Below are 24,572 nucleotides of genomic sequence, written 5' to 3' on the forward strand. Positions count from 1 at the left end.
TGACTGGCGGGAGGAGCATGTGTGGGGATCTGTACCGCCATCTAGCAGCCAAAACAGAGAAGGCATGTCTTTTTTCTTAAAGCCTAGATTCTGCCTAGTAACCCAATATGCTGACTTCTCTGGCTGCTGACAGCCAGCCCTTGAATTTCTAATGAGATGTACAGTACAGTGAGTCTGCTACTGGAGACACTGATGAAGTTTAATATGGACCATTAGTTAATTAGAAGCTAATCAGCAGCTGAATGTACATAATGAGAACAAAAATTAAGGTTTTCTTTTTAGAAGTAGGTCGCACTACTTGAATGTAATCTGAGCACTTATTCAGGGGATTATTTTAAGGCATTATCTAAATCAATTATCTAAATTACCTGCAATTTTATTTTTTAATTTGGTCACAGGGTCTGTATGTCTCTAAACATTTTAGTCAGGGACATGATGTTTATAGATTCAGATGATTTCAGGCCATTTTTTATGTTTGTTTTTAATAGAAAAGGTTAAAAGCAGGCCAACATTGACTGCCTTTTAGTCATACTCATAAAAATTAAAAACTAAAAGCTCAGATGTTTCACATAAAGGAACTCTAAATGTATTCCCTACCTGTTTGACCAGAGTCACGACTCTCTGACACCGAGTGGTGACGAATGGTAAACTAAAGTTAACTTATTTACAGAGAAGAAGAATAACAGCCTTAAAAAGGGAGAGACGGCGGACAATGAATAGAAAAGAAAATCAGGGATAACTGTTAATTAAAGTTAAAGAATAACTCACACTAGCACGACAGTACAGTTATTAAATACATAATGCTCTTTTTTTGGCTTCTCAGACACATTTTTCTTCTTCATGAACACAGATATCCTACGGTAGGCGATTGTGTTTTAATGTACTTAGCATTACAGACTTACCGTATTGTGAAACCATTGTTATCATGGAGAATGCATCTTGATAGTGCTGTATTTTGACTGTGTGATTTGATTCCACCCAAAGTAAATGCTATTACAACTGCACCTTGCCTTTTGTGGTTCTGTCACTCACAAAATAACAAAACAAATCTGACAAGGATCCAGAAGACCAACTTTTAGGTGTAATTATATTAGGTTTTTTAATCTTTGATTTCTTGGTAAAGGAAATTAGGTAATAGACAGCCAATCACATGGCAGCAGCTTAGTGCATTTAGACATGTAGACCTGGTCAAAATGGCCTGCTGAAGTTCAAACTGAGCATCAGAATGGGGAAGAAAGGTGCTTTAAATGACTTTTAACGTGGCATGGTTGTTAGTGTCAGACAGGCTGTTCCGAGTGTTTCAAAAACTGCTGATCTACTGGTATTTTCCCACACAACTATCTCTAGGGTTTACAGAGAAAGGTCAGGAAAGAGAAAATATCCAGTTGGCGGCAGTTCTCTGGGTTTAAATGTGTCGTTGATGCGAGAGGTTGGAGGAGAATAGAAAGACTGCTTAAGAAAGCAACAGTACAAGTCCTGTCAGCTTAGAACAGGTAACTGAGGCTTCAGTTGACACCGGATCACCAAAATAAAATTGGATAACGGGAGACTAGAATAATGTTGCCTAGTCGGATGAGTTTCTGCTGTGACATTCAGATGGTAGGGTCAGAATTTGGTGTAAAGAACATGAAAGCATGGATTGATCCTGCCTTGTGTCACAGTTCAGGCTTCTGGTGGTATAATGGTGTACGGGAGTAAATGCCATGGCCTACCTGACTTTTTGCTGAGCACGTCTGTTCCTTTATGACCACAGCCTCTAAAGGCTATTCGAGCAGGAAAACGTAGCATCTTACAAAGCTCAAACTGGTTTTGTGAACACGACAGGGTCGCTGTACACTGGCCTTCTCAGTCGCCAGATCTCAATCCAGTAGATCACCTTTGGGACGCATCGTGGATGTTCAGTCGGCGTATCTGCAGCAACTGGGTTATGCTGTCATGTCAATGGATGAAAGGGGTTAAACCTGGGACTAGCAAGGTGTACGTAATAAAATGCTTATAGAGCTAATAGTTTAACAGTTCATCATATTTTATCAAATGGGGTATGTTTTGTGTATAATTCATTTTCAGGTAAGTGTATGAGGGTAGAAAGTACCATTTGCACCACTGAAATTTGCTGATGTATATAATGGCAAAAGCAAAGTATGGGAACCTTGAATGGTATTTACCATAATTGAGAAGATATATTCAGCCTATCTATTATCGTTAGACTACATAATTTAATAGTAAAAAGGATTAAACAAATTTTCAGGACTGAACACCAGTTTTCTTATCAAACACGAAAACTTGTGAACGCTCATGTTGCATATTTCATGTAGCTTCTCGTCAGAACATAAACAGATGCAGATCCTGTGGAATATACTGCAGTTTATTCATTCTAATTGATGTTTCATCTTAAATATTAAAAACATCAAGTAAAAATGACCACATATATACACAGCAGCAGAAGCAGGAGTTTGGGCTGAACTGAGCAGGACACTGTTGTGCTTTATAAGTTTCTACTTGGCAGGGGACAAAAGATACATTTACCCTCGTTGTACACACACTGCATGTGAAACGAAGCCACGAATACGCTTGAGTGTTAACCTGTCTCTACGTTAAAGGTTTTACATACCCTACTCACCGTAATGTGTCGAGTGCAGCAAATTTCTATCAGTAGTTTTAACAAACATTAACATTTTGTGTCCTCTGAAGAGAAAATAGTGCTTAATCTCTGGGCAGGAAGCTAGCTGCGATGTTCACAGATGCTTTTACACTTTTGTCAGGTCAAATAGGTGTTCAGACATTTTTCTAGCACCACATGATGGTTTGTACCAGCGGCTGTGTGCTGGTGTTAATTTCCCACCCTGTTAACACCTGATGGATGTGCATTAAATCTCATAACAATCCTTGCATCTAATCAAATGTGAGGCTACTACCATGTCGATGTTAGTGCATGTGAAAATAAAGCATCTATGCACTGTACCTATTTAAATGTATACAATCTATATAGTTAACTCTGCACATGAAGCCATCCTTTTACCCAACAGGACATATTACGTTTCTGTTTCGGTCCACAGGATATACTGCTGTTGACCCCACCTAAAGCATAGTATTGTCATTTAAATGTAGATATAGGCAAGGGTGATTGGAGCTAACACAACAAACTGAAAGGAGATAGCACACATACAGTACACTTTTAACAAAGACGAACGCACAAAGAAAAGACAAAAGTTTCAAGAAATAAACTCTTTCAGATGGTAACATAAGATATGGAGTATACTGCAGAAGTGAGCCTAATGAAACTACTTGTTGCCTTGAAAGTAAAGGTCTGGAAACTGTGGCATGGTAATGGCGATATACTGAAGGTCTTTGCAAACATTCTCTGTTCTAGGCCTCGGATTCTGATTGGTCGGTGGCAACGCTGCCATTCAGCTCGCCCAGTCCTGATTGCTCCTGGATGTCAGTCATCTCCCCGACAATGAAGGTCGGCTCCCCTCCTTTGCTGTTGGCCGAGCCGCTGTCTGGCTGCTTGGCCGCTTGGTTGGCCAGAGTGGGCTCTTCATCCAGCCTGCTGGAGATGGACCAGTAGAGATGAGCATCAAGTCTGGCTGCAGCTAATGACAGCTCTCGTGCTGAGCAGGATGGCGTGTCCACCTTAGAAGGAAGCAGAAAAGTAAGATGAGGATTTCTCTGTTAACTTTTGTGTAGTCCAAAATGAATAGACTGGTTCTTTTATAGCACTTTTCTACTCTGACCACTGAAAGCACTTTACACAAATTGCCTCATTTACCCATTCACACTAGCACTGTTTGGTATGCTTTTTCACACAGTCATACTCCGATTGATGCCTCAGAGAGCAACTTCGGGTTAGTATCTTGCCCAAAGATACTTGGCATGCAAACTGGAGCAACTAGGAAGTGATGATCCACCAACCTACTGATTAGCAGATGACCTGCTCTATCATCCGAATGAACCCAAAATCCTTGCTGACCTTTTCAGTTTCAGTTTAGATTCAGGTCACAGTATATCATCAGATAATTAGCTTGATTTATTTAAAATTTATTATAATGGTTTAATGATGCCTCGATTGTTTACTCTGCAGCATGTTGGTTAACTTCTACTGTGTTAACATGTTCTATAAAAATTGATTTGAATTGACTTTGTAATTGCCGTCATGTATTCCATAAGTTAGAGTTAACACATATAGTTCCATTTCAGTATTTTCCGTTTTAGTATATTAGCTTTTGGGGTGGCCCTTATATGTAGAAAAAAGTGCTTGTGTGAATGGCTAAACATGAGACATCTTATATAAAGTGCTTTGAGTGCTCAAGTACAGTAGAAAAGTGCTATACACGAGCCAGTGCATTTATCTTCCATAGGCTTTAAGAACATCAAAGCACCAGACGCTGCTTTACAGCATCTGTATTTTGATTTCACACATCAAAGAAGCAGCAGCAGAGAATTTTAAGCAACTTCCACTTGATAGCGCTCACCTTCAACCACCCAAACAGTGTCCTATGTTTCTGAAGTTTCTATTTTGATCTAACTATGCTTTTAATATTTGTCATACATTTTGTTTGGAAATGGATCCCACCAAGCAAGCAGGAAACATTTATTTATATTAAACTTTTACCCAGACATGAATAGCAAAGTGCTTTAGAAAAGGCAATAACAGGATGTGCAAAACTTAACTCAATTTATAAAATAATTAAAAGGAAAGTTAACAAAACAAACAGCATACATTAGCAAAATGGTAAAAAAAATAAATTAAATAAATTAAATAAATAGACAGATATTTTTTCATTGCAGTTTGAAAGCACACTTTAAAAATGTATTTATTATCCAATGATCACTGTGTAATTGAATTACAGACAATGTTGGTAAAATGGCAAGAGCAAGTACTGCAGGACTTGTTTTAGCACAATGGCTTGAGAAGACAATGTCGACTGGCTTTAGAACTTTTATTTTTGAAAAACTATAACTAACCAAAATAAAAACCATTACAAAATTATTTTCTTCTTTTGACTGATCTCTTTAGGGGTCACCTTATCCCTAATATTCTCATCTGTCCTTATCCGCCACATCCATTAATCTTCTGTGTGGTCTTCCTCTTTTCCTCCTGCCTGGCAGGAGCATTTTCAAATTCCTTTGTCCACTATATCCCATCTCAACCTTGTCTCTCTTATTTTGTTCCTAAAATGCTCAGCCTGAACTGTCCCTCTGATGTTCTCATTTCTAATCCTGGCCGTCCTGGTCACACCCAGTGAAACTCTTATCATCTTCAACTCTGCCACCTCCACCTCGGCCTCCTGTCTTTATGTCAGTCCCACTGTCTCCAAACCATACAGTATACCACCTTATAAAAACCTCCCCTTTCACGTATTCCACTCCACCCTGCCTGCACTCTCTTCCTCATCTTTCTTGTGCTTTGTCCATTGCTTTGCATAGTTGACCCCTAGGTATTTAAATTCATCTACCTTCATTACCTCTGCGCCTTGTATCTTCACCTTTCTGCCTGCCTCCCCACAAATAACAACTTCTTCTGTGAACAGAATAGAGACTCTGGCATGAACTCATCTGTCAGCCTGTCCATCACCACTGCAAACAAGAAGGGGCTCAGAGCCGAGCTGACATGATCCCACCCCCACCATGAACCCATCTCTCACGCCTCATCATTGTCTCACTGTCTTCATATCAAATTACTTTAATGGATCCTTACAATTTTCCCTCTGTCAGCGCCACCACAACCATAAACCACCATCTACTTTTCCATAATCACATATCTGCAAAACTAAAGACATTGCTATCAGACTCAACTATGCATTGTGTCTACTGCCAGTCAGTAACATGTTAATATGCTAAACATCAACATGTCACTTTGGGCATATTAGCATGAAGACCTTAGGATTTATCTCAAAGTATTACTGTGTCTAAGTACAGCCTGACAGTTCTGCCAGCTTAAATGCGAGTTCCTAATCTTTTTAGTGTAATCTGCCTCATCCACTTCTACAACTCTGACTGCATTATTTTATTTTAAAGACATCTGTTTTCTCAGGCTATTTTAAACCATTTGATATATAAATTGTCTGTTATTTTCAGTAAATTTCATCCAAAATAACAAAACTAGTTAAAAACTTATAATCTTATGACAATCTGTGTGATTTTGCTTTGGCAAAAACATCTTTCCAAAGTTCCTTTATGCAGAAAAAAACCTGCAAACTTGAACATGAATCAAACTTCACCATATTTTCTGTGTTTGTCTGCTCACTTCAGTGCTCACTTCAGTTAGTATTTCTGTTTATGTTTTTAAAGACTCATTGCATTAGGCTACAAATGCCCACGTATGTAACACATGTCCATGTAATGTACAGTCCACATCTCTACAAAAATAAACATGAAATAAATACTTTAGTCAGAGTTCCTACACATCCCAGCATGCTTTTCAACAACCCCAAGAGAATGTGAGAATTCAGCTGCCAGTTACACGTGTAGGTGGAGACAGGAATAGGGATAACAGACAAAGAGTAGATAATAATCTTGGTGCTTCTAGAAGAATTGTTGCTTAGTTCAGATGATGAATTATAGAAAATTGTCTTTTTTCTTAAACTCTGAGGAACTAACAGTGAAGCCTTACATTTATGTAGCTATTTTACTCGCAAGCTGTACTGTTCATTTGCTTCCTTTGTTTATTTTCAGTTCATTTCATTACTTTATCCCAATAGGAGTTCTCAAGATGGCATTTCTAATGTTCATTTCAGGAAGGTTCCTTTACTGATCTTCACCTTTTACCTGGTGGCCAGGACTTAGCCCACAGGGCGTTTGAAAAAAGGGACATGTGCCTACCCTCCTGTAGGTCCACCACCTGCAGGAGGCGCCATAGGGTCAGAGACCCTGGTGGACCGATCCCTGGCTACAGGGTCTAGCGATTGGGACATGGAACATCACCTCTCTGGTGGGGAAGGAGCCTGAGCTAGTTCTCAGGTTGAGAGGTACCAGCTAGATATAGTCGGCTCACCTGAACGCACGGCTTGGGCTCTGGAATCAGTTCTGGAAAGGGGCTAGACTCTGTCACAGTCTGGAGTTGCCCGTGGAGAGAGGTGGCAGGTTAGAGTAGGTATCTTAGTATCCCCTAGGCTTGCTGCTTGTACGTTGGAGTTTTTCCTGGTGGATGAGAGGGTTTGTTCCCTAGGCCGTTAATTGAACCTCAGATACAGGAGGAGCAATGCGGTTTTCATCACTGGACCTGGACTCTTTACCATCTCGAGGATACTTGAGGGTGCAGGGGAGTTTGCCCAACAACCCCTACAAGCCATTCCATCCTCACACAACTGTTGCAATAGCTTGGTCCATATAGCTGGCAATAAGTCAGACTCGTTCCTGGTGGGTGTTGAATCAATTCTGTTCATGATTTTTATGGACAGAATTTCTAAGCATAGCCAAGTGGCGGCATGCATCCACTTGGGCGGTCTCAGAATCTCGTCTCTGTTTTTTGCGGAGGATGTGGTTCTGTCGGCTTCATCAAGTGATAGCCTCCAGCTTGCACCGGAGCAGTTTACAGCCGAGTGTGAATCAGCACCTCCAAATCTGAGGCCATGGTTTTCAGCCTGAAAAGGGTGGAGTGCCCACTCTGGGTCAGGGATGAGTTACTGCCCCAAGTGAAGGAGTTTTGTTCATTAAGTGAGAGGAGAGGGCGGCGGGAGATCGACAGACAGATTGGTGCGGATGCTTATTGTTAATTATTTTTACTTCAGCTATGCAGAAAGCTTTAATAAAGGAATAAAGTGGAACATCTCTTAATAGGGAAGAGAAAATACAAAAATTTAACTTCACCATTTATTTTAAATTATTTCTAGCCTTAGGATTTTAGTGGTAACTTTCACATGCTTGTCCACATATAGAGCCTGTATATAATAACACAAGAAGAAAACATCGAGATGAAGCCAAATGAGTACTTTGTAGCCCGTCCTAAGGACAGTCATCCACTGTGACATTTTGAAGTGCCTTACTCAAAGTGAAGCAGGTTCTCTGAACACTACTGTTCTCTTTCCTTCACCTTATGATGTTTTCCGTCATAGCCAAGCAAACCTTCTTCCATAACTAGAGAAAATAAATTAAAATAATAATAATAATAATAATTAAAATAAATTATACTGTTAACAGAAATGTCACATATTAAATGTTTTTGGAAACCAACATAGCCACTAAGAATATTTGGAATACTTTAAAATTTCTGTGAGTAAATTTAAACACAAATTCATGCAGTCCTTGGCTATCTGCTTGTTGATCATGATTAGGAAAATTGAGGTGAGATTTTCTGTTAAATAGTAAATTATATTTTAAGACAGACCCTGAGGCACTTCATCTTCATGAGGTACACATACTTATAAGAGAAGATTTTACTAGACGTGCATGTTAGGTTAACTGGTGATTCTACATTGGCTTTAGGTGTAAATCAAAGCATCAATCTTTGTCCACCCCTTTGTATAACTCTGCGAAAGACTGGCGAGCTGCCCAGAGTGTACCCCCTCTCTTTTCCAGTGACACCTGTGATAGGTGTCATGGGAGTGCAACAAATCATGCTGTGCTTTATTAGCTTGCCCTCATCACATCTTCTTCAAGAGACATTACCTCAAATGTGTGGTGAAAGGCTCCATAGTCGACGTCAAAGAAGCCCTCTGCCAGCGACATCATTGGGCTGAACCTGTGACCCCACAACAACTCCTCTGCAAGATACGAGCTCCTTGCCTGGCATGTCATCCCTGCATGCACAAACAAATGGATGACTATAGAGATTCATAATACACATTTTCCCTCACGGCATTTGTTCTGGTCTGTGTGATAAATGATTTGATATTAACTGGATTCGCTGTGCCTGGCTATGGCAAAGCAGAAGAGTAAAAGCACCACACCAAGAACTCTTACACAAACATAATTCATTTACCCATTTAGTCACAAACAATTTCACTGGCAAGCTGTCGTTGTAAGGATGTTCTCTGCAGCAGAGTTATGACTGTCAGCTAAGTCTTTGTAACATAGCGCTCTGACTAAGGGAATCAATATTTGGTGTAGGTGGAGAGGCCACCTTTACCTCACAGATACACATCCTGAATAGCCTCGATACACTGAGTTCTTGCTAAACTGTGAGGAAACTAGTAGAGTATATCATCCTCTCAGAATGAATCTGACGTAAGGCGATATAAGAGAGGGATAAGGGAGAAAAGATAAACAAGCACATAATATTTGGAACGTCCCAGCTTGTGCAAATTACTTTGGGAATGAATATCCTATAAATCCAGATGCACTTAAGACTAGCAGGAGAAAGTAAAACATACTTTAGTGTACTCCTATATTGTTTAACTTCCACAACTCTTTTATGTCTCTATATCATCTACCTGGTGGCCTCGATTTGTCTTTTATATTTGGTGCTATTGTTTAGCACTTTGTTCATCCCTGTTGTTTTTTTTAAAGTGCTTTATAAATTGATATGATATGTTTTTTCAAGAGGATTAGTTTTGCTTTTCCTTATTTCTTTTCTTGTATACTGTTAAAGTCAGGATTTTTACAAGTAATCCCTATGAGCCAAAAGTTCAGACTGCTCCGTACACTTTCTTTAAAACTGTTTTTTTTCTCTTAACTTTGTATGATATCAAGGAGGAGGGATTAATATAGACTCTGTCTGTATTCACTTAATACTTAGTGTGTAGCAGCTATGTATTTAGTATGAGTATTTTGTTACCTATCCCATCATGCATTGTCTGTTTGTTTTTTTTAAAACATAGTAGGATGAGAGGAAAGATGGCAGCAAATCAAGGTAGGAACTGCCACTAAATATTTGCATTTATTCGTTTAAGAAAATTTGCTCAGTGTATTCTATATTTGTGACAAAAATGCAGTAGTAGTAGTAGTCGTCAGTTATTCATCTAGCAGACTCATGGATGGATGGATGGATGGATGGATGGATGGATGGATGGATGGATGGATGGATGGATATATGGATGGGTGAGTGGATAGGAATCCTTTCCCATCTGTTTCCAAGGGGCAGCCAATTGGAAGAAATTAGCTAAAGGAGGGTTGCATGTTGTACAGTTTCCTTGTGTATGTGTGGATTCTCTTTGGGAACTCCAGCTTCCTCCCACAGTCCAAAGACATGGATCGGGTTAAATTGGATCGGGTCATTCTAAATCCCTGCAACTACTGGGATCCACTTCACGACAATGAATTAAATAAGCGGAAGAAGATGGATGGAATCTGTGAATCATGCAAAGCCACTCTAGAAGAGGCTAAAAATAAAAATATGGCGCTGGAAATATATAGCATAATAGGTCCACTTTTACTGATGATTTATCAAGAGTGAGTAAGCGCAGCAGGGCTCTGTGATTTGCCCAAGGGTAGATGAGTCTCCAGTTTTAAACAGTTTGCTTTCTGTTGGGGTAACATCAGACTGCAGATTGCTAGACCGTGACTTCTAGGTTTTTGTCATTTCTTGTGCATACATGGAAATGAGTTTCTCCTTATTTTTTTTTGTTCAATGTTTTAATTTAATCTAAACTACTAAACCAGATGATTTCTTTATTTACTATTTACTTGCTGATTTATTATAGGACCTGGGGCTAGATTTAATAAACGGGACAAAATAATGTATGAGTGCAATCCCCAAAATAGCGCTCAGTGCTGTGGTTAGTTTTAAGGGTGATTTACAAAGCTTGCAAGGTTTCTGCCCACGGGAGGAGTCTCTTCATTTCAAAATCAAGGACAACAAATAAAACATGCTTTTTTTAGGGGTTACATTAATAGATTTAAACTCGCAGATGTTTCTTAATTTGGTGTTTGCCTTCTCACCAGTGGCCTCCACCATTCCTTCTAGAATGACCACAATCTCAAAGTCTTCTTTCTCTAGCTGGGCCTGCGACATGTCCCAGAAGGGTGAACGTGCGTCAATCTCATGGGAAATCACCAATGGTGAGACCAGGAAGAGACGATCATCGCCCGTCTCAAAGCCCACACTGATGTCTGTCTGATCCAGAGGGATGAACTCACCTGGAAGAGCCAATAAAGTGGAGACAAGGAGAGAGGTTGTACCTGGAAGCTCAGGTTTAAAATGACAGAATACTAGAAAGACACAAAAGAGATCTTAGAATGAGCGGTTCACATGGCCAAGTATGTTATTATTATTATTATTATTGTTATTATATACTGGGCCATTTGATTTTTCAATAGGTGTAGTTGTTACAGTTTTTGTCACCAAAGGAAGAAAAAGAAAGATTCATTATTAACTGTCTCACCCTCCTGAGTCTGCTTAGACTTGATGAGTTTGGCCCTGATGTTGGCCCCCACAATGTGGGAACTTCGAAGGTCTCCCACCCTGAACATCAGGCAGAGCTTGTCGTCTCTCGGCGAGATAACAGCGTGTTTGGAGAACACCAGCGTCTCAGCTCGTTTGTTAGGCTGCGAGATCTTTACAAACATGCAGCCCACCTGGACAGAGAGGAAGGAACAATGTGAAACATGGGCCCTGCTAAAAAGTCAAAGCCACAGGGAGCCTTGCACAAAGTAGAAAAGCAGAGGATTATTATGAAAGGAACATAATATATAAACACCAAGACATATGTCTTGGTGTTTATAACAAACACATCAGCTAAAGAGCTGAATAATTCCGGTGTAGTCTGCACATCTGGAACACATTCATTGTGGCCGCTGAATACAAACTAACCTTGATCATTTTTTAGAAGAGCTTGCTATTGCCAGTTTCTCTTGTCTAAAAAGATCAGTGACACTTGACTTAACCCCACACTCAACTGTTTTTATATGCATAGTAAAACAGCCCACGCTACGTGTACATCAGTTGTTAATTTGGAATGTTTCCAGCTCCCAAACATGCATAAACATGATTCAGCCTGGATGTCGGAGTGTGAATTCATCCTCATCAAAAGAGTGCTTACACCGTGCAAAAAAAATTGAGCTTCATCGGCATTTTCTGTGTAAATATTCTTTTTTTTAGGAAGAATACCATCTGCATATAATTTGCGTCATTATGGCTCCACTGTATTTGTGCATTCAATCTTCTCTCTAAGCTAAAAAAAACAGCGTATCATTATTTTATTTGATTCAGCTGAGCTGACAGGAAGCTTCCGTTTAAGCAAACAGTCTCGGGTCAAACAGAAATTGCAGGCACAAAAGGAGTTAGCTGAATTTGAACACTGACTCAGAAGTTCCGAAGTCTGTTTTTCATTTTTCGTTTCCATTTGTTTCTCTAATCTGACTTCCTGCTTTGCTAAAACACATCTGACAATCTTGTTTGCTACATATGTTACACTCATGTCTACATCGTCATTAATACATAATCAGATAACAAACCATCACAGATGTCAGCAGTATTCATTCTAAATACGAAAGCGTCTATTTAAGATTCTTATATCCCAAAATTACTGAGAATATTCACTTTGGCACTGCATGAATTTAAACTCATGCTTAATAGGAGATAGGAAGAGAGGTCCCAATTGCAGGACATGCACCTGGTTTAAATATTGAAAAGGAAACTTGTAATGTTACAAAGACCAAAAAAAAAACACAAAGTCCAAAGGGCATCCATCCATCCCATTCTTTACCACTTATCCGATACAGGATCACAGGAAAGCTGGAGTCGATCTTAAACACACAGTCATATTTACACAGAAGACCGATGGGAAAATTAGACATCTTTACCTTTAGAGTAAAAGAAGGAGCAACTGAAAGACAGGACATGAAGACAGAGGCAGGGCGACACAGAATGGAGGGCGAAAAATGCAGAAAATAGAAACACAGTGGGGCAAAACAGAACCAACAAATATAACAAAAAACATAATTTATCAGAAAGTGAATGTTTGAAAGTCTGAATAATCATATCCTCCGTATATCTTTGAATTGCCATGTTATTGTGGTGGAGGGGTTTGTGCGTTTCAGTCATCCTGCAAGAATCAGCTGGCTCGGGAACTCGTTTTCCCCCTGGATGAGCTACAAGAGGTGCCTGGGGTGAGAGAAGTCTGCTTAGACTGCAAACTGAACCCAGGTAAGGGGTACGAAATCGAGAGAAGGATGGATGGATTTCTAAATATTTCCCCATCTCTGTTTTTTACCAGTTAAGCTGCTCACCATGAAGGCGTTAACCATCGATCCCAGTATAGCCTGCAGCAGCAGCAGCATTGTGCCCACCGGACACTGGTCGGTGATGACACGGTGACCATAGCCAATCGTGGTCTCGGTCTCAATGGAGAAGAGGAAAGCCGAGATGAAGCCATTGACATTGTTCACGCACGGCGTCCACGTCTCATCCTCCAGATGGTCGAGATCACCCCTTGGGAAGAGGAGAAGCAGAATGTGTGAGAAAGGGAAGGCGGGAGGTGACAAAGTGGGTGTCAAGAGGGAAAAATAGACTGAGAGTGAGAAGATATATATTTTTAGACTGGAGGTGCAGAAATATATAGATGACGACTCATCTCTCCATTTAAATTTTCCACCACCTTGCAGCTAATTCCTGTAATGAATAGGAGCAATCCTGTTCATCAGATTTAAACATGGTGCTTAAGCCAACATTTATGCTGTCACTTCTTGCCGAGGCTGCAGAAACCCGCCACTTTCATCATATATCATCACGCGCAACTTGCTCTCAGCATCTTTTGAGGGTTTTTTTCAATCCTGTGCCACTAAGAGTCCGCAGAATTTCTGTTCTAACACACACTACACACACTAATGTCCCCGATTAACACAGCTCCAGCCAGAGAGGGAGCGCTAATTAGCGAAAGTGGTGTTAGGTCATTTATATAATCTATGACTTTTATTGACCTGTGCTGGTGACAAAGGGATTGCAGCAACACTGACAGCTTTCTGGCACAAAACTGAATGGCCTGCAATTGATATAAAAAAGGGTCACAATTTTTATGAGACGAATACGTTAGTTAATTAGAGCAGAGATCCAGCAATCACAGCTCATGAAGAGGCAGCACATCATGATGAAATACGCTGTAATATTAATACTGCTTTGTCATCTGCTTTTTTGGCTGAGAAAGCAGCTTCATTTTGGCCTTTATGGTAGATGTGTAAAAATCTAATGCTCACTTAAAGAATGGTTGGACTTTGGGGGAAATACGGTGAAAAGATCAATAATGTTCTCATAGCTGTCTGCTAAATATGATGCCGCACCCAGAAGGCAGTCAGCTTAGTTTAGCACTAAGCTGTCAAACAAGAAAAGAGCTAAAATAAATTTCCCTGCCATCCCCACTGAAGCTCCCTGATTAGCACAGTACATCTTATACAGTACATCGCTTCAATTTTTGCACTCGTTAAAGAAAAGCACCAAATTTATGAGCAAAATTCTGTTTAAATGGTTCAATTCTGCATTTTTGGAGTTATTACATAGACTTGAATTCAAATTAATTGCAAACATAAATCCATGTTTATGCTTTCTCTGAAATTTTCTGATGATTACAGGTCTAAAAGAGCTCTGAATGGCTTTGATTACAATTGAATTAACCTTTGTTTCAAAGTGAATGTTAAGCAAACCACTACATCACAGCCAGAGAACAAAAATACATGTATTTTTGTTTTTTTAATGCAAATTGACACAATTGTTGCAACACAATGTCCACTCCGGTTAATAACATTTGTATGAAATTCTGAACGCTCCAAACTTATTTCTACATCAAAGGGCAAAGGGCAGTGGCACAGCAAGAAGAGTCTGGCTGTGAATCTGCTTGTTGAGGAGGTTGCAGAGGTGACAAATAGGAAGAGATGTTCTTTTACTTTTTAGTGAAATTATATGTCTTTTCAAGTAACTCAAAAACAACTCTTTAGCTACATACATACAGTGTTGTTTACATTTCTGTCCAACTAAGATTTTGCTGGATGGGATCACATAAACATAAAGATGGTCTTTTTTTTTTTTTCGAACTCTAGATATGAAAAGACAATTTCCCAAAACAAGAAACTTTAATGTGAGGATTTGTTGTCAGAAAAAAGCACACAGACAAGGGAAAATCCTGTTTTTGGTCATAATGTGTTGCTACCATATGAAAAGATAAAGTTTAAATTAGGTCCCATATTCCTGATATCACTTGGATTCAGAATAGGATCCTATGGATCAGGACTTAATCTGTGGGAAATGATCATTTGATGCCCTGCTGACTTTGTAAGTTTGCTCACTTATAAAGAAATGAACAGTCTCTAACCTTTATGGTAATTTCATTGTAATGGAGACAGAATAACAACTGAAAAACAAACAAAAGTTATAAAGTCATTTGTATGTCACTGATTGAAATAAATATTTGATCCTCTGCAACTAACCAGAATTATGGCCTCCACAGATTGGCTCTGTGCCCATGTAGAACAGATTGCAATCAATCAATCAATTACAGATACTCCTGATCTCAACTCAATTTCTCCCATTCAGGCATCTCCACCACAAGACAAAGAGGCTGTCAGGGACAAAATTGTAGATCTGCATAATGTCTGGTACGGACTATAAGACCAGCAAGAAGTTGGGGAGAAGGTGGAAACTGTTGGTGTGAATATTCAGAAATGAAAGAAATATAAAATGATCAATCAGACCAATCTTGCCTCATGGGGTGAGGATGAAAGGTGGTGCATCAACACAAAACTACAAGGAGGGAGCTTAATGAAGGCAGTTGAGAGCACAGTGACCAAAAGCACCACTGGTAACATTACAACACCACGAGGTCTCCCTGCTCAAGAACACACATGTACAAGCCCATCTTAAGTTTGCCAGTGAATATCTAAATTATTGAGAGAAATCTTGGGAGAAATTGCTGTTGTCAGATGATATTAAAATCAAGCTGTTTGTCATCAACACGACTTGTCATGTTTGGAGAAAGAGAAATGCTAAGTATGACCAAAAGTGCACCATCCCCACAGTCAGGCATGGAGGTGGAAGCATTATGCTTTGGGGCTGTTTTTCTCCTAAGGGTACAGGATGACTTCACTGCATTAAGGGGCAAATGGACGGTGCTATGTACTATAAAATCTTGAACAAGAACCTCCTTCCCTCAGCCAGAACACTGAAGATGCGTCATGGATGAGTTTTCCTGCATGATAATGACGCAAAACATACCACAGAGGCAGCAAATTAGTGTCTGCAAAAGCACATTAAGATCATGGAGTGGCCTAGCCAGTTTCCTAATTCCAAACTATAGAAAATCTCTAAAGGCAGATGAAGCTTGGCGTTGTTAAGCGGCAGCCAAGAAGCCAAAATGATTTAGAGAGTTTCTGTAAAGAGCAGTGGGACAAAATCCCTCCAGAGATGAGTGAAAACCTGGTGGCCAACTATGAGAAACATCTTACTGCTGTGTTTGCCCACAAGAGTTTCTCCACTGAGTGTCATGTCATTAAAGACTGTTCATTTCTTTGCAAGGTAGCACACTTACAAATTCAGCGGGAGATCAAATGGTGATTTCCCACACTGCAAGAGATCCAAATACATTAGTGCACATGACTTTATCTTAAATCTTACCTGCAGTAGGCGATGAGGTACCAGATGGCTCCGAAGAAGAGCCATGTTACAGCGTAGGCCATGACAAAGACGAAGAGCGAGCAACGCCAGTTGAGGTCCACCAAAGTGGTGAAGATGTCCGTCAGGTATCGGTAAGTCTCCCGCATGTTACCATGCTGCACATTGCATCGACCGTTCTTCTCCACGTAGCGCTGTCTCTTACGGCGAGTGCGGGCTGGTGGAAGGGTGGAGACAGAAGAGAAGGGGCCCGATTAGAAATCTGTGAGGCTAACAAATGGGAGGAAAAGTGCCATCGCCTTTTGATCCTTTACAGCGTTGAAGACAACTCTTTATTGTTCCATTAAACACTTTCAAAAACATGAGGCTCCCTTTCTGAAATGTTTTGTTTTTAAAGCTACAACTCTGACTGCAGTCAGACGATGAGAATTGGATGAAGGCACTTAGAGAGACGTGAGCATAAACACAGGGAGGTAGCAAGGGACAAAACTACTGAGGGAGATTCAGCGTGGCTCAAAGGAAAGTCAGACTGGTGAAGAAGGGAAAACATAAATGAAAAATGACAGGTGAATAAAACAGAGCAGATGAAGTGCGACGGGACAACATCATCAAACGCTTGGAGAAGAAAAGCTATAACACTGGACTTCATCTGTGTTTTGTTTTGTTTTGTTTTATAGGCTTTTTACTGTGGATGCACCAAGCCAGAACTGAAATTATGACACTATACCGCTATCACATACGCTTTAATCAATGAATATCAATCATTGTGCATGCTACTCAAGCTATGGAGACTTATTTTAAGGTAAAACAAAATCTGCCTTTTCTGCAAAAAAAGTCTGGCTCTGCTTTGTAGGATTTTTGTCCTTTGCGATGATGACATCAATTCTTGATCACAAGTTGGAGTTAAAACACCGAAGGGTCATATAAATTGCACATTTCCCTAGTTCCCTAGTTAGGCTTTCTTTCTTTTTATTCTATGAAGATGTACGGCAAAGATTGGAGCAAACAGAGCAGAGCTTAATGAGCAAGACTGTCAAAATTGCTGAGGGGTGAAGCTCTGCAGTATGGTCTAAATTAGAAAAGATTCACTACTACTACTGCGAGACAGATGGGGAGGAGAAGAGGGTGCAGGGCTGAATGGAGAAAATGTTCATCCAGGAGTAAGTCAATATCTCTAAATCTCTCGAGATTTTTATCAGATACAAATAGATTAATAGTGATGCATTTCAGTCTGGTTGAACTGCAGGTCCAGAAAGAAGCCACAACATTTAAAGAACATAGTGAGTGCACTGTTCCAAACAGAAGGGGGATCAAGGACAAGATGTCATCTTGAGAGTCACTCACCCCACCCGAACCGTCCCCTCTCCTTCTCCGTCCCCTGTGTCTTCTTCCTGTGCTGATTAGCATTGGCTTCCCGCTCGGCCAGCTTGGACTGAAACGATCTCTTGACCGGAGCCGAGTTCGGAAGGGAAGAAGTCGTCTCTGTGGTGACGACGTGGCCCAGCTCCTCCGATACGTTGAAGACTCCCGTGGAGGCTGTGACCTCCGTGGCCACCTCCACTTCTTCGCTCTCCACCTTCTCCTCCACAGGGAGCGAGAGCGAGTCCGGACGGGAGGGGAAGATGGAGTTCTCCAGAGCCATGGTCTACGTCTGTGTGTGCGTGCGTTTGTGTGTGTGTGTGTAAGCGTGTAAAGAGTATTAATGTGTTATTGATATCCTCCCTAAGGCAGAGTCTGTCCAGTACCTATTGACTGAACCATTTGTTTGCTTGTCTGAAGCCTGGAATAAAGCAGAAGAACACAATGATCTGATCAAATGAAACAATGGAATTGATTATCTGTTTTACTGTCACAATAATTCACTGTCAAATGATTTCTTTAAAGAAACAAGACCTCCTCACAGGAGTGCTTGAACTCTGATGTTGCTATAATAAATTCTAAAAACCTATAAATAAATGTGTATCATTTTTTGTGCTTTTATTACTATTGTCAAAGTCTCATTTGAAGTCTTTTAATAATAAAATAAAGGAATAAGTCCTTATTTTCAGATTGAATATGGATAACTTTGAAAGTCCTTGGAAATTAGACACAATGGTAGAATAAATTAGTTCTCTGAAAGACCCCTATTCCTGATGCACGACATGGCATATGCATATCAGAGCCACTTTAACTGGTCTGTATGTTTCATAAAAAGCCTCGGGCTAGGAGTGTGTGTGTGGCCCAGACGTGTGTGTTGTATAAGTGCACTTCGTGCTATTTTAAATATGCTGGATTTATACAGCAGGCCTGTTGAAATAGTCTTACATAAGTCCTATATAAGAAGCCGAGTTAAATATATACATGGATAACGAGACGTGATGAAATATTTACTCAGTAAAATGGAGTCCTAGTCCTCTATAGCCTTGGATGATGTGCGTCCATTTGGACAACTGGCGGATTGGACGCCAGAGGAGACTGATGGTGACAGTCAAGATGACGCACTACGCCTGATGGATGGATCAGAAATAGCCTCTGTTAAAGAGTGTCTGTGAGCCGGCAAGAGGGCTACAGGAACCAAACAGCTCAGCTACGGTTTTAATGTCACACAGACCAAAGATAAACGAGTAAAATCCTACCTGCTCAGTGCACCAACTTGTAGATGTGTAAGACCCAGATTGGGCAGATGTTTTGCCATAAGAACGGCGAAAATCGAGTCCAAGAACGAGCCAGGATTCGCAACCTTGGTTCAATTACACCCATTTCTGGTATTTACGAGCGATGCAGCATAATCAGTCCACTCTTGTTCGCTTTTCCTGGAAAACAAAGACCACCTCGATCCGACCGCTCAGTATTCACAAAAAATAAAAAGCGGGCAGCCCAAGCTAAAGACACACACACACACACACCCAAACAAACCCGAAAAAAACAGTTCAAGTACTCTGATTAACGATAAGGCTTTTTCAGAACATGTGTCTGGCAGTGGATGTGCGAAATGGAGGCAACAGGATAATAACCCGGCAGCGCGGAGAGCTCCATCATCTGTGTATCTGATGGAGTCGGTCAGGTGTGGAGCGGTAGAGGATGCTGTCATCAGCCCAGCCCCTATCAAGCCTGCCTGCTTGTTTGCCTGCTTGCCTCAGACGCTTCTCATTTCCACAACAGAAGGGACAGTCCTCTCCCTCCTCTCGGTCAGACCCTCAGCATCTGCAGAGTTCACTGATGGGGAAATTAAAGGCCTTTGTGATGCAGTAACAATGCAAAAATGCAGAAACATAAACATACAGATTGGATGTAATAATGCTCATTGTATATGTCATTTTAAATATGGTCTGATTGTGATGCAATCCTTTTTATGGCTTTTCCATAATAACATTATTATTACTATTATTATACCAGACTCCTTGTTAGAATAATTCACTAATTAAAAAATTCCGCTTATAGAGGAAGATACAGTCCTACAACATTGTATCACAATGATATCAATGACTTGATCATAATTAGCATTATTCTCACTAACAGCTATTTATCCGCCAGCCTCAAGGTGGCGGTATATGTGTCCATGACGCCGGTAATCAGTTGGTCTCTTCAGGCAGTGTGATCAGTAGTCTGCCCTCCTTTTCCAAGATGTCGGTGTTCGGGCCAGTTGTGAAAATTCATCCCGTCGTTCTCGCTTCTATCTGCGACTCTTACGAGCGAAGAAATGAGGGAGCGAGTCGTGTGATTGGAACCCTTTTGGGTAAGTAAAAAGACAATATGTTTGTCCTACGCCGCTTGGACCGATTTCGCACGAAACCAGTTGCCGCATAGTTAGCTGCTTTTAGCTTTAGCTGCTAACACATGCTGGTTCAGTTCAGCAGCTGACTAGCATTAGCTACTGTTAGTTAGCTAGCGGCATCACTCGTAACAGCTGGCCGCCCACTCAGTTGTTCATATAGTTAAAAAGTTAGCAAATCACCTGGACTTTTTTCCATTTTGGTGGGGTTTGCACTCATTTGATGCTTAGCAACAGGAAAAGATCGCTGATGTTAGCGCTTATTACTGTCGATTTAATGGAGAATCCTCTTGTTTGCTAACTTACAGTGAAGCTGCTCGTCGCTACAACAATATAATGTAAGAACTGAAACATTTGCTTTTTTCAGGTACTATTGACAAGCACTCTATCGAGGTGACCAACTGCTTCTCTGTCCCTCACAATGAATCTGAAGATGAGGTATGTTACTAAACTCTTTATTTGCAGCTAACATAATTTTATTTATTGCTGATGTTGAAGCCAAGTGGAAAGGGCCAGTAATACAGTAGCCATTCCACATCGGCCATCGAGTAATAAACAAGACACGAAACTGACATTCAGCAAGTAATCTAAAGAATAACGCATTATTCAGTTAGAAATATCTGAAACTCAAAGAGTCATGAATTAAAATCTTAGGAGCATCAACAAAGAAAAAGATAACTAAAATTTATCAAACTTGTGTGTTTGTGCTTTTGTGTCTTTAATTAGATGAGTCTGGGTTTTTAAATGTCCATTAAGGTTTTAATTTCGATATGGCTGCTAAATACCAGGCTGAATAAATTCCTGGTAGTTTTTCTAAATGGCTACTGAGGCTACATGATTTCCTTGGGGATTAATAAAGTATTCTGATTGTGATTCTTCCTGTTACAAGAAGTTCTTTTCTGGATATGATCTGGGTCACTGTAGCGATACTTCATTTTGATATGTGTAATAGTGTTGCAAAGCACTACTTTTGAGTAGCTGAGTAAACAATAGAAACAACCCCCCTCAGAAAACTATAGGTGGTGTTATGCTATCAGGTGGAGGCTAAATCGTTAGTTTCTAAGGTTTTTGATACCACCTACTATGTTTAATCCTGCTTTGTGAGACAGTGAATTACAAAATATCTTACAGGGTAGCTATGACTAATACATGTATTATCAAATCAAAATCAAATCACTTTTATTGTCACATCACATGTGCAGGTAATGTGCAGTTATGTAATTATCACTGAATTCTTTCACAAGTGAAAGATGATTCTGTAGAAATGTTTACGAGACCGTGTACATGGCTGTGCTTAAATGCATTGTTTTTGACAACAGGTTGCTGTGGACATGGAGTTTGCCAAGAACATGTACGAGCTTCACAAGAGGGTTTCACCTACAGAGGTCATCATCGGATGGTGCGTCAGTCGGTCATATTAACAATTTAAAGTTAAAAGTGAAAAAAACAGTATTCTTTAGCAGATGTTCATCTTTTCTGACAGGTATGCCACAGGCTTTGATATCACAGAACATTCAGTGCTCATCCACGAGTACTACAGCCGTGAGGCCTCTAATCCCATTCACCTGACCGTGGACACGGCACTGCAGAGTGGCAAAATGAACATCCGCGCCTACGTCAGGTTGGCTGATCTTTCTGTCAGCGCCTGTGTTTATGTGATCATCTACAGCCTGAAAGTGCTTCTCTGAATGTGTTTGTGTGTCTCCTACACAGTGCGCAGATGGGTGTGCCAGGAAAGACAGTTGGTGTGATGTTCACCCCACTGTCTGTCAAGTATGTGTACTATGACACTGAGAGGATAGGCGGTAAGAATACAAAGAATAAATGAAGGCGACTGTTTGAAAACAAATGCTTCATGACTAAGTATCTGTGAAATGCCAAATAATTAAATCCCAGTGTCTCAAACAACTCGCTGGGGTGCATATGAAAGGAAAGAAAACTTTATATTATACTCTCTATTTGTTCTTTAGTGGACCTGCTACAGCGAACACGTGTGACCCCCAGTCGTACCAAGGGGCTGACCTCTGACCTGTCTCAGGTTGGTGGTGCTGCAGCCAGGGTACAGGACATGTTGACCACAGTGCTGGCATACATTGAGGATGTGCTGGTGAGTATCAAGACAAACTTGTCCCCTGGGTTTTTTTTTTCTTTTCTAATTAAATCCCTGCCAATTTAACTTAATATTGGTCACCTGGGAACATTTGAGCAGTAATTAAGTTTTGCGCTGATGATGGCTATGAAGTTCATGTTGTTCTGTTTCAGTCTGGCAAGGTGACAGCAGACAACAGCGTGGGCCGTTTCCTGATGGATCTGGTAAACAAAGTGCCCACTATCTCACCTGAGGACTTTGAGAACATGCTCAATTCCAACATCAATGTAAGTGCTCGTGTTTAAGTTACTATATCAGTGACAACTACTGTTTTTGTTTTGCTATTTGATCTAAACAGACAGGCAAATGGCACTTAAAAAATAGCAGTAGAGACTAGCTTAATAGACACTGTCATTTTTATTATTGTGGTAGAGACACAAGTCTAGCGTCAGGAAGATCATCTGGCAATAAACTGCCAAATCGAACCCGCTGTGCTGACCTGTTGTGACAAGGAAGTAGCTGAAAATTTTATTGTTGTGGCAATAATGTACTTAATTTCTCTCCACGTATAAACACATTGGCTCTAAAAAGAGTAAACTGAATTGTCATATCTCTTATATAAGAGGCTTTAGGTGAGCTCTGAGTTGTTTTTGGCATTTAATTAAACTCTCCTCCTGTTTTTATGGTTATTTATGGTCTCTGGGCTCTACTTGCATCATACTGTTTTACTTCAGGATTAGAAGCTTTAGAAGATGGAAGTATTTTTGCATCATTTATCTGGGCCCGAAACAAGATTAAAGCATCCTTTAATCTTGTTTCCTTGTTATGCTGTTATAATCTTTCACTTTAGTTTAGTGTGAATCTAAATGCTCTCTTTTGTTGTTGCAGGACCTGTTGATGGTGACCTACCTGTCCAACCTCACCCAAGCACAGATTGCTCTCAATGAGAAGCTGGTGCTGCTCTGAGAGGGTTTCTTTGAAGTCATTCATATTTAATTTTTGTACCTTTTTTTTTTTTTTGGCTGATATGAAAATAAAGATGTTAAACAGTCACAAAGTGTTCATTCCCTGTGGTAAGATGGTAATTAAATTTAAGGCTGCTTGGTTTGTCACAAGTAGCTAATGAACATTAAAGGAAGGATCATACTGCTAACACGTTTCCTTTCTGCTTATTAGACACCTCGCATTTACTGCTGTCAACCTGCTTCATGATTCTTGATCTGTAATAATGTATTTTTAAGGAGACAACTGACCTTATATCTTATCATGGGCGTATGTAGAGGGGGGACATGGGGTGGCTGTTCGACCCATGACATTTGATTGGCCCTCCACCAATATATTTTGACTAGAGTTCATTTGTGGTGTAAAAGATGAGCATAGTTTAAGGGTGTGAGGCCCCTCAAGCTTTCATTCTTTCTGAAGGTCAGCAGGCGGTGGGAACGTCTGCCTGTAAAAGGACTTTGGTTTACATAGAATTATAAGGTTAACGGCCTTCCAGTCCTTTTTAACATCAACATTTTACTGATTATTTGTGAGCTCAAGTTATATTTCATAAAACATTAAATTTACTAAGTCAGAAATTATGATTTTCCAGGAAATGCTCATTGGCTAATGACATTTTATTTGCAAGTTGCTACCCAATGAGCATGGGCTTAATTTCAGACTGAACCACTGGTTGTTTTGGCGTATCCAGTTTCAGAATGCTAAGCTGGCAATAGCAAAATTGCTCAACTCAAAGCTGAGATTTTACTAATTAGTAGGTGATGTCATGGTGGGTGTGTATGTCGTTTTAAGTAGTGCTTCTAAGTACTTCTGGGTCATGCTGTTTTCTACTTCCACTCAGTGTTTTTAGCCATTTCTACTCCATACCATTTACTTTAAAGCTTTAGAATGACTTTGAAGTTTTTACTTTAAAAGCATTCAAATATAAAGCTGAGATATATCCAGCATTACTGAGCAGTATAATGCAAATGGGTCTAATGAGTACTTAAACTCAAAACATTTGTAGTATTATGTAGGATAATGACTTTTTAGCAAAACCTATTTTATAAAATATGTTTAAAATCTGTGAGTATAATAATTGTTTCCTGTATATGACAAATAAAACTTGAAACTAATACACAATTTCAGATCAAATGTGACTTGCCTACTTTGGTCTTTGTCACTCCATTGAACAAAATTGTTAAAATAAACGACTGATTATTAAAATCCTGAATTAGTTTTCTTCTCTTTGGTGCTGACCATCTTGTTTGTGCATG

At 40.0% G+C, this 24,572-nt stretch overlaps 2 protein-coding genes across 2 annotated transcripts; one reads left to right on the forward strand and one right to left on the reverse strand.

The window, feature by feature from the left end:
* Positions 1–2,349: 2,349 nt before the first annotated feature.
* kcnj9 (potassium inwardly rectifying channel subfamily J member 9) lies at positions 2,350–20,087 on the reverse strand. Its single transcript, XM_085253191.1, has 10 exons — positions 19,971–20,087; positions 19,090–19,669; positions 18,845–18,960; positions 17,819–18,254; positions 16,478–16,691; positions 13,108–13,309; positions 11,262–11,454; positions 10,819–11,016; positions 8,608–8,738; positions 2,350–3,633 (listed from the first exon to the last, which is right to left on the reverse strand). Exons 4-10 carry the CDS (start codon positions 18,114–18,116, stop codon positions 3,367–3,369), a joined length of 1,503 nt encoding a protein of 500 aa, XP_085109317.1. The 5' UTR covers positions 18,117–18,254; positions 18,845–18,960; positions 19,090–19,669; positions 19,971–20,087; the 3' UTR covers positions 2,350–3,366.
* Positions 20,058–24,522, forward strand: eif3f (eukaryotic translation initiation factor 3, subunit F). Its single transcript, XM_085253192.1, has 8 exons — positions 20,058–20,189; positions 20,593–20,663; positions 21,545–21,624; positions 21,709–21,846; positions 21,939–22,030; positions 22,196–22,332; positions 22,488–22,601; positions 23,203–24,522. The coding sequence occupies exons 1-8, from the start codon at positions 20,078–20,080 to the stop codon at positions 23,278–23,280; spliced, it is 822 nt and encodes a 273-aa protein (XP_085109318.1). The 5' UTR covers positions 20,058–20,077; the 3' UTR covers positions 23,281–24,522.
* Positions 24,523–24,572: the final 50 nt, after the last annotated feature.

Source organism: Mchenga conophoros, linkage group LG18 (genome assembly GCF_057382185.1).
Source record: "Mchenga conophoros isolate Kocher_MC1m ecotype Shallow Benthic linkage group LG18, M_conophoros_male_GT1.1, whole genome shotgun sequence".
NCBI classification, from domain to species: domain Eukaryota; kingdom Metazoa; phylum Chordata; class Actinopteri; order Cichliformes; family Cichlidae; genus Mchenga; species Mchenga conophoros.